This window comes from Marmota flaviventris, chromosome 3 (genome assembly GCF_047511675.1).
Source record: "Marmota flaviventris isolate mMarFla1 chromosome 3, mMarFla1.hap1, whole genome shotgun sequence".
In the NCBI taxonomy this organism is placed as follows: domain Eukaryota; kingdom Metazoa; phylum Chordata; class Mammalia; order Rodentia; family Sciuridae; genus Marmota; species Marmota flaviventris.
Genome location: NC_092500.1, coordinates 93,508,467 through 93,523,535, shown reverse-complemented (window position 1 = coordinate 93,523,535; position 15,069 = coordinate 93,508,467). Strand labels below are relative to the sequence as shown.

The 15,069-nt window shown below is 35.0% G+C and overlaps 1 protein-coding gene across 1 annotated transcript in view; it reads right to left on the bottom strand.

The window, feature by feature from the left end:
- The window catches only part of Slc15a5 (solute carrier family 15 member 5), a 94,467-nt gene that overhangs the window by 69,815 nt on the left and 9,583 nt on the right, over positions 1-15,069 (bottom strand). The window contains exon 3 of the mRNA XM_027955913.1: positions 5,262-5,431. Within this exon, the coding sequence (XP_027811714.1) occupies positions 5,262-5,431 (170 nt within the window). The remainder of the gene's footprint in view (positions 1-5,261; positions 5,432-15,069) is intronic.

Below are 15,069 nucleotides of genomic sequence, written 5' to 3'. Positions count from 1 at the left end.
TTCTGCTCCTCTGACCTTGATCTAATCATGAATATCTATGCTACTTAATTATAATAAAAAAGCCTACATTGCACTCTAGATGGTAGATGCACATTTTTTCTCCTTTGGTCACCTGCCAGTTCTCAAAATTATAGCAGTGGGAAGAAATGCAAATGAAGGCCGTGCTTGACAGCTAAACATAATGGAATGCATGGTCCACATTTGAAAAGTTACCTTAAAATAAAAGGTAGCATATAAAAAATCATTTCTTTAAGGTCACCTATGGCTTTGAATTACAGCTTTGAGGAATTTCCAATTTAGTCATCAGAAAAGAAGAAGCCAAAATAAGGATCAGATACTTTGCCAGAGGGAGGATAGACTTTTACTTCATCATAGTTGGGTGATCTAATAATTTGGAAATAGTAAACAAAACAAAACAAAGAAAACAAAAATAGTCATCCCAAATATTCATCGGGTAGAGAGACTTGTGGAACAAGAACCATGGATGAACGATTTCTATGCTAATTATTCCCGCAGCTAATAAATTTTTTTTTCTTGTTAAGATTCAAAGGATGTTTACCTTATCATATGATAAAAATGTAATATATAGACTATAACCTACCGGCAATAAACAGAATTGGTTATATAGATATGTACTGTTTGAACAAGACTTAGATTTATTTATTCAGATGAATATATTTTCAAATAAGATATTGGGAAGCAAATGGATGGATGTAAATAGTGCTTTTGAAAATTATAACCTAAAAGCAATGTATATGCATAAATGTGTGTTTGTGTGTATGCATCTATATTCACAAAAAACCTAAACTACTTGATAATTAGACACTCTGGAGAATGCGTAAATGATTTTTTAGCCAAAGAAAAAAATGTTTTACAGTTTTCTGTATTTTTGCTGTCTGTGGCAGGCAGAGACAACTTTTTGCATTTTGACCTGGACTGTAGATTAGTGAGAGGACATGTATGGCTAGGTGATGGCCTGCAGCACAGAGCTCTGAGAATTGGGCAGGGGCTTCTGTGGATGATATTTTCCAGTGCTTCACTGCCTCAATAGGTGGTGTAATAGAATGAGTTCAAGCCCAGGAAAAATAAGGCTTGAGTTCTAATTCCACTATTTTCTATGAGTAAGTCATTTAATTGAATTATGTCTCAGATTCTGCACTCAGTTTAAGAAACACAAACACTGATTGAGCTATTTCTGTATTCCAACTATTTATGAGACACAGGATTTCTAATTCCTAAAGAGGCACTTTCAGCATTATATGGTAAATGAAATGGCAATATAGGCTCAGGGTGCTATAGGAGCTGAGGCCTATCACCCTGTTTCTCACCAGTTTGTTATACTCTATGGAGTCTCTCTGAAAGAAGACACAGTGCTGCCCTTCCCACCTGCCTCACAGGTGTGTAGCAGAAACAATGTGACACTGGTGAATGGCACTCATGAAAGCTCCGAAGCGCTGCATTGCTCTTGGTGGTAGTTGTGCAGGTAAGTAGTAGAGATGATGGTAACAGTGAAAGAGAAATAAGTCATAAATTAAGAGGAGAGTTAAAATGAATGGAAAGACTGACCAAGGGACAATGGAAATTCCAGAAAGGCAAGTGCAAGTGTGGAATCAAGAAGGCATCTCAAATCACCAGGAAACACACAGACTTAATAAATGAGATTGCATAACTTGATAGTGATTTGGAAAAAGAGAGGCAATTGGGTTTATTCTTAAAACCTATTCTTTAAAAAACTTTTTTGTATTTGTTCTAATTAGTTATACATGACAGTAGAATGCCTTTTGACACATTATACATAAATGGAGTATAACTTCTCATTCTTTTGATTGTACATAATGTAGAGTTACAGGGGTCCTGTAATCATATATGCACACAGGGTAATGATATTCAATTCATTCTACTATCAGTCTTAACCCCCTACCCCTTCCCTCCTTTCCCTCCCCTCTGTGTAATTCAGAGTACCTCTATTCTTCCCTAGCAGCCTCTGCCCTTATTGTGAATTAGCATTCTCTTAGCATGATATTCTCCAGTTCCATCCATTTACCTGCAAATGCCAAATTTCATTCTTCTTTATGGCTGAGTGATATTCCATTGTGTATATATATCACAATTTCTTTATCCATTCATCTATTGAAGGGCATCTAGGTTGGTTCCACAGTTTAGCTATTGTTAATTGAGCTGCTATAAACATTGATGTGGCTACATCATTGTAGTATGCTGATTTAAAGCCCTTTGGGTATAAACCAAGGCGTGGGATAACTGTGTCAAATGGTGGTTCCATTCCAGGTTTTCTGAGAAATCTCTATACTGCTTTCCAGATTGGCTGCACCAATTTGTAGTCTCGCCCGTGATGTATGAGTTACCTTTATCCCCACATTCTTGCCAACATTTATTGTTGCTTGTATTCTTGATAATTGACATTCTGACTGGAGTGAGATGGAATCTTGGAGTAGTTTTTATTTGCATTTCTCTAATTGCTAGAGATGTTGTACATTTTTTCATATGTTTGTTGATCAATTTTGTATCTTCTTCTGTTAAATGTCTGTTCAGTTCCTTAGCCCATTTATTGATTGGGTTATTTAATTTTTTGGTGTTAAGTTTTTTTGAGTTCTTTATTTATCCCAGAAATTAATGATCTATCTGAGGTGCATGTGGCAAAGATTTCTCTCCCATCCTGTAGGCTATTATGTAATTTCTATTGGGTCAGAGGTGTAGAGATAGAAAAAAAAATAAACCCCCATATAGTCTGAGTTTAAAAAATGAACAAAGTACTTGAATAGACATTTCATCAAAGAAGATATAGATGGCTAATAAGTACATGCAAAGATGTTCAACACCACTAACCATTAGGGAAAATCAAATCAAAAGCACAATGAGATACACCACACACTGTCAGGATGGCCACCATTAAATGAACATGAAATACCAAGTGTCAGTGAAGATGCAGAGAAATTGTGGAGAATTGTTAATGGGAATGTAAAATGGTGCAGCCATTTTGGAAAATGGTGTGATGATTCCTCAAAAAACTAAAAGCAGAATTACCACATGATCTAGGAATTCTATCCACTTGTGAGTATATAGCCCCCAAAATTCAAAGCAGGATCTTGAAGTATTTGTATACTGATGTTCCTGACAGCATTATTTACATTACCCAAGAGGTGAAAGCAATCCAGGCGTCCACTGACATTGATGAATGCATAAAGAAAATTGAGGTATATACATACATGGAATATTATAAATAGCCTTAAAAAGAAGGAAATCCAATCACATGCTACAAAATAGATGAAAGTTGAAGATATAAGGCTAGGCAAAATAATTCAGTCATAAAGGGACAAATACTATAAAATTATAGGAAATATTTAAAGTAGTTAAAAATCATAGAAACAAAAAATAGAAAGGATGTTATCAAGGGCTGGGAGGAGGATGGGAAATCCTATCTAGTGGATACAGAAATTCAGTGTTGTAAGATGAAAATTTCTAAGGAATTGTTACATTGTATTGTTTAGGGATCTAATATTCAGTACAGATCTCATATTTTTTTCCTGAATGGACTAGTGGATTTAGGCAAAAGCTGTCAATAGGTGCTCATACTGCAAAAGCAAAGTCATTATTATGTCTCTGGATTGAAGTAGGTAATGACATCACTAGAGTATTTCACCAAAAACAACAACAACAACAACAACAAAACTAGAATCTGATCAAGTATCTGGTTCTATTAGAAAATTTACAAGAAATACAGAGAGGAAAATTTTGTTTAATGACACCTGTGGATGTGATCATCCAAATCCACTCTACAGTAAAGGTTCTACAGAATGGTCAGGTTTCTTAAAAAAAAAAAAAAAATAACTTAAGACACAGGGATGCATGAGTAGCACATATAGCTCAAGGGACATATTTGACATTTGGAATGTATGAGCCTTATTTGGATTTTATTTGGACAAACCTTGAAACAAACAAAAAAACCCAATACTTATATTGTTTATCATTTAATAGATATTTAATATATTTAATAAAAATATTAAAACAAGCAGAGAGATTTTAGCAATGATGAGATAGATAGATAGTTGACGGTGTTGAATTCTTTCTGCACTCCTTTGTTCATTTCAGCCCTTTTCTTGACAGCCAAGGAATGGAAGTAACCTAAGTGCCCATCAATTAATGAATAGATAAAGAAAATATGAAACACAGATATCATGGAATACCATGCAGCAAAAGAAAAGAATGAAACCCTGTCACCCGTGACAACACAGATGGAACTGGAGATTATTTCCAGTGAAGTAAGCCAGGCACAAAAAGACAAATAACCCACAAGCTCAGTTGTATGCAGAATCTTAAAAAAAAAAAAAAAAGTCAACCTCATAGAAGTTGAGAGTCGATGGTACCAGAGTCTGGGGAGAGCTGAGGGAAAAGGAGGGATGGGGAAGGTTGATCAATGGGAATAATTTACACTTAGGACTAAAAAGTTCTGTTGCTCTATTGCAAAGTAGGGTGACTATAGATATCAGCAATTACTGACCATTTCTAAAAACTAGAAGAAATGACTTTAATGTTTTTGCCATAAAGAAGTGATGAATGTTTGAGGAGACAAGTACATTTAACATAAATTCAAACGTTACTCAATATAGGCCTATATCAAACATCACATGGTACCCACAAATATGTACAATTTTTATCATTTGACGTATCAGTTAAAAATTAAAAAAAGAAATTTCCTCTGTCCACAAATACTTATATGGGTATGGGTGTTCAAATAATAAGGACTTTGTGATTGTTTTTAAAATGTATTTTACTTTTATGTATATATACATTCCTATAATATATAATATATATTATATATAATATGTAATATATATTATTGTACTTTAATTATTTATGAGGTATATAATTAAAGTACACTAATAAAATTCTATAACACTTAGTTTTGCTTCAAATTACAGGGTTGGATAGAACAAGGGTGAGTGGAGATGAGGAGATCATTGCTGAAGCTGAGAGCAAGGTGGGTGGGGTTCATACATGATTCTTTTCTACTTTTATTTATATTTGAAATATTCCAATAAACTGAAGTTGTTTCAACAAGGAAAAAAAGAAAAGAAGAGAGAAATTATAGATGTTCTTGCAGATTCTATGGCTATCAATTGTAATAATTAGCAGAATCTTCAAATTCAATAAGTTGAAACAAGTTACAGGAAATTAAAGATTAAGGAGCTATAGTGAAAACAACAACAACAACAAAAGTTCAATGCAGACTGTGATTTACTTACATTTTTCTGGTTGATAAATGAGGTTACAGTACATCATATGAAGAGTTATCAGAGCCATGAGTGTAGACATAATAGGAATAAGTAAAACAAGGGTCCAGGCCCCTGAGTGCTGGATGTAAGATATTCCCAGGAAGACAACAGTTGCATTTAGGTTCATGAGCCAATAAAACCTGGGAGACACAGAGAGGCACAAATAAAACAGCATTGAGTTACTTCAGATAACAGTTGCTGATTTTAATGCTTTTATTAAAATGTAAGTATTAACTGGTGGCATGTTAGCATGAACCAGATTTTGCAAATATTGTTTATTAGATTTTTAAGAAGTGTATACATATCAATCTGTCTTATCTGTTTCATTATCCTTGCTTTATTTCTCTTTAGAATAGATATAATAAGAGTATACACCCTTGTATCTAAATTGGAGCTCAAAAAACTTTTTCTGTAAAGTGCTTTAAAGAGAGAAAATACTTGAATTAACTGTGGAACTGAAGAAGCTTAGAGGATTTCCTGCCCAGTCACTGGAATACCCCTCAGGAGCCCGGAAAATGTCTAAAGCTTAGAGATGAACGTTCCTGTATCTTCTGGTTTTCACAGCACAAGGAGACAGAGCAGTGGTGAGGGGCGGCCTTGGTGGTCATGAACTTAACGTGAGCATAGTGTGAGAATAGTGCATGCGACCTTGCATTCTGTGCTGTGTCTGGGGCTGTGTGAGCCCAGATGTGAAACACCAGGGAGGTGGATTCAACCGAGACTGTTTCCTCCACTGCACAGGAGAGTATCACACAGTGAGAGGAGGGGAACCAAGGGATGGAAGATGAGGAATCCGATGGCTGATTGATTGAAGACCAGCCCAACCTTATACATTCTCATTCACCTGGTGGTTGGGAATGGAGACAGCCCCGCTGCTGCACCCAGCTGCCATCACCACGCGGGTGCATTAGAGCGCCTCCACTGGGCGAGGGTGGAAGAGCAGCTCCTCACTTGTCCACCAACACCACCTTGGTGGGAAATCAGCGGCCCCCTGGCTTTTGCAGGTGTGTGTGTAGAATACTAGAATCCCCCTCATCTTTGCTTAAAGTATAAGGGACAGTGAAGGACGGTCAGTTTATTTCAGAGTATTTTGCCAGAGCAGGGCAAGTATTGCCAAAAAAAAAAAAAAGTTTCTCCTATATCAGGGACCCTTTCCTAGTTCTTTGACTAAGGGGAGCAGGCTTTTCTGGGAGTTCCCTCACGCTCTGGCTCTTGTCTCTCTCAGCTGGTTGGTTGCTCCTGGTCCAGCCTTCTCCATTGCCCCAGCTTAAGAGAAAAAAAAAAAAAAAAAATCCCATGAGACTCACTGCCATCTTTGCTCAAGTTCCAAGGTTCCTAGGCAGCATCTGTCCTCTTTCTACCTTTCAGAATCTTCCTATATTTGTTTTCTGTGTTACATGTAATATTTTTTTTCCTTTTCCCTGTGAGGAGGAGTACCAAGAAAAAATGGAGCCATAATGGAATCTTCCACTTTGTTGAACTGTACAATCTGTCTTCCTATTATTGATGTGTAAAAGTTTTTCACATATTCTGGATGCAAATATTTCATTATATATGTTCTACAAATATTTTCTTATAATCACAAATTGCCTTTTCATTTTCTGAATGACAACTTTGGATAAGCAAAACTTTTAATTGAAAATAATCCAATTTGATTTTTTTGGGGGGTCTTTGGTTCATACTTTTTGTGTCCTATGTAAACAATACAGTTTACACCTGGGTCATAAATATTTTCCATTACAACTTTTAAAATTAGTTTTTCGGTTTTAGAACTTATATCAACTCAATGATCCACTTTGATTTTTTTCAGTAGGTGATATGTGTTATTTGTTTCCTATATGGAATTTCAGTTATTCTGTAACAATTTATTGAAGAGATGGTCTTTACTTCATTGGTTTATTTGATATCTTCATTAAAAATCAATTGATAATATAAATGTAGGTCTATTTTCTGACTCAATTCTATTCTACTAATCTATTTTTGTGCCAATACTATACTATTTTGATTACTGTTGCTTTCTCTCTCTCTTTTTTTTGTTTTAAGAGTTTTATTGAAATATAAAATTGAACTGCTTTATTTAAAAATATTAATATATTTATATATATGTATATACAATTATTGCTTTATTTAAAAATATTTATATATGTATATACATTTATTTATATATGTATATACATTTATATATAAATGTATATACATATATAAATATTTTTAAATAAAGCATGTATATAAATATATGTATATGTATATACATATATAAGTATTATATGTATATACATATATATAAATATTTTTAAATAAAGCAGTTCAATTTTATATATGCATATATAAATAAAGCTCTTAAAACAAAAAAAGTGAGAGAAAAACAATAGTAATCAAAATAGTATAGTATTGGCACAAAAATAGATTAGTTTTATACTATATATAACTATACTATATATAATTGTATATCCAGATATGTATATTTTATATAAAGGTATAATTTGATAAGTATTGACATTATGTACCCATGAAATCATTATCACATTCAATATAAGGAACATATCTATCACTCCAAAAAATTCCTCAAGACACTTTTGAATGCAATTCATTTCATATTACACATATAGAGCACAATTTTTCAAGTCACTGATTGTACACAAAGTATTTTCACACCATTCATATCTTCATAAATGTACTCAGGGTAATGATGTCTAGCTCATTCAACCATCATTCCTACCTCCTGACCCCCTCCCTTCCCTTCCTTCCTCTTTGCCCTATCTGAAGTTCCTTTATTCCTCCCGAGCTTCTCTCCTATTGCCATTATGAATCACATATATCCTCATATCAAAGAAAACATTCGGCCTTTGGGTTTGGGGGATTATTTTATGTTAGCATTATATTCTCCAACTTCATCCATTTACCTGCAAATGCTATGATTCGGTTCTCTTTTAATGCTGAGTAATGTTCCATTGTGTATATCTACCAAAGATTCCCTATCCATCCATCTACTGAAAGGCATCTAGGTTGGTTCCATAATTTAGCCATTGTGAATTGTGCTGCTATAAACATCGATATGACTGTGTCTCTGTAATATGCTGTTTTTAAGTACTTTGGGTATAAACTGAGGAGTGGGATAGCTGGGTCAAATTATGTTTCCATTCCAAATTTTCCAAGGAATCTCTATATTGCTTTCCAGATTGGCTGCACCAATTTGCAGTCCCACCAGCAATGTATGAGTATGCCTTTTCCCCCACATCCTCGCCAACACTTATTGTTGTTTGTATTCTTGACAACTGCCATTCTGACTGGCGTGAGATGAAATCTTAGAGTGGTTTTGATTTGCATTTCTTTAATTGCTAGAGATGTTGAACATTTTTTCATGTTTGTTGATTGGTTGTATAACTTCTTCTGAGAAGTGTCTGTTCAGTTCCTGGGCCCATTTATTGGTTAAGTTTACTTATTTTTTTAGTGTTAAGGTTTTTAACTGCTTTATGTACCCCAGAGATTCGTGCTCTATCTGATGTGCTTGTGGTAAAGATTTGCTCCCATTCTGTAGGCTCTCTATTCACCTCACTGATTGTTTCTTTTGCTGATAAGAAGCTTTTTAGTTCAAATTCATTCCATTTGGTACAGAATAGAGGACACAGAATCTAATCCACATAACTTCAGTTATTTTATATTAGAAAAAGGTGCCAAAAATGTACATTGGAGAAAAGATAGCCTCTTCAACAAATGCTGCTGGTAAAACTGGAAATACACATGTAACAAAATGAAATTAAACCTCTATCTCTCACCATGCATAAAACTCAACTCAAAGTGGATCAAGGACCTAAGAATTAAACCAGAGATCTTGTGCCTAATGGAAGAAAAAGTAGGCCCAAATCTCCATTATGTCAGATTAGGCCTCAACTTTCTTAATAAAACTCCTGTAGTGAAAGAATTAAAATCAATACAGTTTTTAATCTGCCTCTACCTCTTCTTACCACCTTGTCCCCATCTCCACTGATATTTTTTCTGTCATCACCAATGAGATTGCAATTTAGACACATTTTGTGGTGGAGGGAGTATGGTGGAGAGGTAAATTGAATGCTACCTTTCTGTATTTACTATTTGGCTTCTTTTACTTAGCATGTTTATTTTGAGAATCACAAAGGTGATTCTCTTAGTTTGTTGTATTTATGAATAGGCCATTCTTTTTTATTGACAAGTTGTATTCTGTTGTGTAAATATAGTGCTTTCTATTAATTCATATGTTGATAGATATCTTTTCTAGCTCATGGCTATTTTTTTTTTTTTTGGTACCAAGGATTGAACTCAGGGGAACTCAATCACTGAGCTACATCCCCAGCCCTATTTTTGTATTTTATTTAGAGACAGGGTCTCACTGAGTTGCTTAGCACCTTGCTTTTACTAAGGCTGGCTTTGAACTTGAGATCCTCCTGCCTCAGCTTCCTGAGCTCCTGGGATTACAGGCATGTGCCACTGATCCTGGTTAGCTCATGGATAGTAAGAGTAATGCTATCATGAACTTTCATGGGCAATTCTTATTATAGACATAGACATTCATTTTGGGGGGATTAGATACCTCAAAGTGGAATAGCTGGCATTATGTAGATACATATTTAACATTTTAGCAAGTTTTGTTTGTTTGTTTCTTTTTTTTTTTTTTTTTTTACATACCAGGAATTGAACCCAGAGGTGCTTAGCACTCACTGAGCCACATCCTCAGCCCTTTTTTGTATTTTTTATTTGGCATCAGGATCTAAGTTATTTAGGGCCTTGCTAAATTGTGAGGCTGGCTTTGAACTACCATCTTCCTGTCTCAGCCTCCTGAGCAGCTGGGATTGCAGGCATGCACCACCATACCTGGCTCATTTTAGGAAGTTTCAAAGTGGTTTCAAGTAGTTGTAATGGACATGTATGTGAGAGTTCTTATCCTTCTATGCTGGGTATGGCAAATTTAAATTCGTGTCTTGTGGTTGTACTGTGCATTTCCCTAGTGACATTGAACATCTTTTCAAGTGCTGATTGGTTATCGGTGCATCTTCTTTGATGATGTTTTCTGTTCAAACATTTTGCCCATCAAAAAATTGTGTGGTTTACTTTTTTGTTATTCGGTTTTAAGAGTTCTTTCAACATATAAGGATATAAGTCCTTTATCAAATATGTGACTTGCAAATGTTTTCTTCCAGTCTGTAAATTGTCTTTTCATTCTCTAAACAGTGCCTTCTGAAGAGCAAAGGTTCTTAATTTTGATGAAATGTAATTATTTAGGTTGTTTTTTTCATGGATCATGCTTTGGGTTGTTTCTAAGAAATGTTTGCCTAACCCAATATCATAAAAGTTTTTTCCCCTCTTTTTTATAAAAGACATCTGAGACTTGGAGAACTAAAGTGACTTTTGGAAATTCATGCTATGGTATGCAAAAGCCATCTGTCCTGGTGTAGCCTCTTAAGGAGGGGGTAATTGGGCTGGATGTCCTTTTTGCACATCTTTCCTGGTCTTTGCAGTTACAGTTTTATGACACTATAATTTCCTTATTAATACAGGCTTTAACATTTGAAATTACCTTTCATTCATCCTTCTCATCACATTTTATATACCATTAGTTATAAATATTGTCCTTCCTCTTTGAAATGGTGGTCAGAAGACATGGGTTTGAGCCACAATGCTGATAATCACATGAATGGTGACCTAATGCCCTCTGAGATTCAGGGTACTTTTTTTAAATGAGGATCACACTGTCTAAACAAGGTTTGTGTAAAGAATTGAGTGAAGAACACAGACTGAAGCTGTGTAGTGCTAAGCAAGTGTTGTTGATATTAATTTTTCTTCAATCCTGATTTGGAATAAAAAAAGCAGTGAAGTTGGAGTGAGCGAGCAAGGGATAGAATGTTAGAAGAGAAGACCACACAGGTAATTGTGGTCTCCATCGTTTAGGACCTGGTGGCCATGGAAAGGAGTTTGGATTTTATTCTCAGTGCATTGATAAGCCATTGGAAGGGAACTGAGCAGTGGGCCTGTAAAATCTGATTTTAAGTGGGGAAAAAGAAGATCATTGTGCCAGTTCTATGAATTGTAGAAGAGGCATGGTAGCCTGCATGATGAGGAGGAAACTGAACCAAAGTGACAGCAGAGGAAAGGGTTGAAAGTGGACAGACACATGGTCTATGTTTGGAAAGGAGACATGTCAAATTGGACTAGTTTCCTCATTGTTCCAGAAACATACCCACTTATTTTTGTCTCTGTGACTTTTCATGTTTCTTGGCTTTCCATGTCTCTATATCAAGTCTCTTGTCTTTCATTCAACACTCTCTTGAATTCTACTTGTTTTCATCTCTGAACTTCTAAAGCAAATGTTCATTCTCCAATTATTTCACTTTTGTCAGTTTTGATCCTCATCTGTAGTTTATCAAGATGGCTGATGACAACACTTTATTCTTTGTCTCCATGAGACCTAGCACAGAACTAGGTCCACAATAAATGGCTATTAAATAACTAATTGATTACTGATGTGCCATCTGTTATAAAAATGACTAAACCAAACACACAACATTAAAAATTCCTCTGAATAATTGACATAGGAACATAACAGAATATTGAATACAGTCATGCTGAGATAACTGGTTTATGGTAGTGTACTAATGGAAATTTATTTATCCCAATATAGGTGAGGTACAAAGTTAGAATTTTCTAGGACAACTGGATGGAGTCCTGAGGCTCAGCCTCAGGGTATCCTTTCAAGCTGTTGCGAGCTGTGCAGCTTAATTCTGCTGCAGAGACCGAGATGCTGGAGCTGAGAGCATTGTTATAGTTCTTTTGGTCTTTAGGAACCCCTCCCCACCTTTTAAAGCTCAGCACTGTTGAGAAAATCCAAGATGACACTATGTGACTTTTCTATACACCATGCAGTGATGTAAACAGAATTGCTTTAAAGAAGGTCAAAGAAAAATTACAATTATTCTAAAACTTAAGACTTGGGAAAGGTAGTTAGAAACCAAAGAATTATGGTGCTGCATATCTATGTATAAGGAGTGATTTCACATAAAGTATTAAATGTATTTTAACAAATGCCATCCAACCTATTTGATTGCGTAATTTTCTGAAAGAATTACCTAGTATGGGCATGTTTTATATATGTCTTTGTTGATCCATGGACAGGACAAGCCCCAGATAATTAAGGGTGAAATTATATATGTGTCATCAGTAAAGAAAAAGAAAAGAAATAAAAGAAATAAAAATCTACCGTCTTCTAACTCACCATTAAGATGTCTTTCATCTCATAGCTCACTAGCAAATTGAATATATAAAGCACCTCTCACACAGAAAGTCAGAGAGCAAAGCACTAAAGCAAAACAAATACCGGTGATTAAGGAAAATTGAAAGCATCAGTAAAAATATGTTTCTTTACTCTACTTTTAAATACAGACTGGAAACTGCAAATAACTGGTAGTATATAAGTAGCAATTTTTTCTTGTCTTCATGATTCTATGTTGTTGAATACAAATAAGAAAAAAAAATCGTTGTAGAAAGCTCAGCCATCCTTTTGAGATAACTTATTTTAAATATTCACTTAATTTATTTAGTGATAATTTTACAGTCACATGAATATTTTTGTCATTTCCTGGACTGACCAACTTTGACATGCTTTGGATTGATTTTAAGTGATTTTAGGAGAAGTGATTTAAGGTGGTCTTTTCTAATCTGAGAAAATATCCAGGAGTAGGGAAAACTTCCTGCAAGTTTTTGGTCTTCATGGTATTACTGGACAATTTAAAGACTTCAGAGCGAGTATTTTAGTTCTACGTTGAACAACACTGAGATAATTCTCTGGGCATTTGTGACTATTCAGTGGGATAAAACTGAACTGTTTAGAAGAGTCAGTGACACACCTGTGCACTGATTTCATGGTGGTTGCTTCTTTTAGCAAAACCCTGAGCCCACTGTACTTCAAAGAATATTCTGGCAGCCATGTATTTGGAGAAACAAGGAGCAAATAGAATTTTTTTTTTACTTCTTTGTTTTTACCTGTGAATTCTTTTTAGCAGAGCTTTGAAAGAAAAATCAGTTTAATAAAAGATGACTATTGATCTTGATGAATAGGCAGCAAGATAAAAACAGAAGTCATATTTTAAATTGAGAAATGTTGGGCACTGCTTCCTTCTCTTTCTCACACTCTTCCTACCTCTCTCACTCTTTGGACCTGCTTTTATACCTTTCCTCCCTCTTCTTTTGCCAACACCCCAATTTTGGTGTATCATTTTCTTACTTCCTGCATTTAAGACCTTTTAACCACCACATGTTTACTGATTGATGGACAATAATAGATCCTGACTTACATACCTACCAAGATTAAAAGGACCCACAAGGGCTAAGAAAAAGTAGGCTGCAACAAGAGCAATAAGAAATGCAAAGACTTTGTCTTTTTATTCTCAATATTCTTTAGTTTCCAAAATTATTTACATTTATAGAGGAGTTCTGAGTGTATTTCCTGAAAGCTTATGGTTTGGCGTAGGCAGAGAAGGAAGTTCCAGTTGAGAGGGTAGCATTTGTTAAAGGTAGCTAACACAGTGAAAAAAAAAATTTTAGAAGGTGTAGTGATTTTTTTTCAAAGCTATTTAGAGGTTACTCAGGAGTTTGCAAGTCACAGGATATTTTAGTATTAATAAAACTCATTCTATGCACCACTTTCATCTTGTTGGCTAACACGTACCTTATAAATTTTTACTTTACTATTGAAGGATATACATAGGTTTATGTTTTGTTTCTCTTTCTTCTCCAAGATTATGCAGAATTTCTCCATCAGGTAGATTTCTAAATGCTATGAATCATCAGCACTTTTCAAAGTAGTCAGGCATGTAGTTGTGCTCAATGTTTAGTTCCATTTCTTTTCAAAGTTATTTCAAGAACCAGTTTGCAAATCCCTTTTCCTTATGGCTATGGAATTGGTTTCAAAATCTGTTCCATCTTCTTAATCACCTGAAGAACTTGCTTTACTTGAAATGTTTGCTTATTTTCACATTCATATGTTGAACGCTTACCCCACAAGGTAATGGTATTTAGAGGTGCGGCTTGGTCATAGAATGGAACTCACTTGAATGGGATCAGTTCCTTTAAGAAGGAGGCTCAAGGGCTGGGATTGTGGCTCAGTGGTAGAGAGCTTGCCTAGCATGTGTGAGGCACTGGCTTTGATTCTCAGTATCACATACAAATAAATTAATAAAAAAAAGTCCATCAACAAGGAGGCCCAAGTTAACAGTTAAAAATGAGTATGTTGAATTCAACATAAGTGGTATTAATCTTCATAAATGTTTAAAAGGAACATCTGGTTAATTTGCAAAGTGAAAATATTAAAACATCAACTTTTAAATACTACTGACTTTTTAAATTCTATAAGACAATATATTTGGGTCTATTAAATGTGCTTTTATATGTAAAAACAAAACAAAAAGGCCCAAGAGAGCTCTTTTGCTCCTTCTACCAGGTGAAGACACAAGAAGCTGTGAATTTGCAACCCATGCTGGCTTAAGGATCTCATCCTGGTCTCTAGAACTTTAAGAAATGAATTTGTATTGTTTATAAGCCATCAAGTCTATGAAAATTTGTTACAGTTGCCAGAACACACTAAGATAGTACATATTAAAAACATATTTCCTCAACTATCCTAGGAAATTCTGATCTAGGAGGGTTAGGTTGGGTCTCCTGGCAACTTAAAAACCAAAAACCATCCTGCTCCCCGGGTTTTCACCAGGTTTTGATGGTGTCAAAACAACACCATCATGACCTCTGGTGGCTG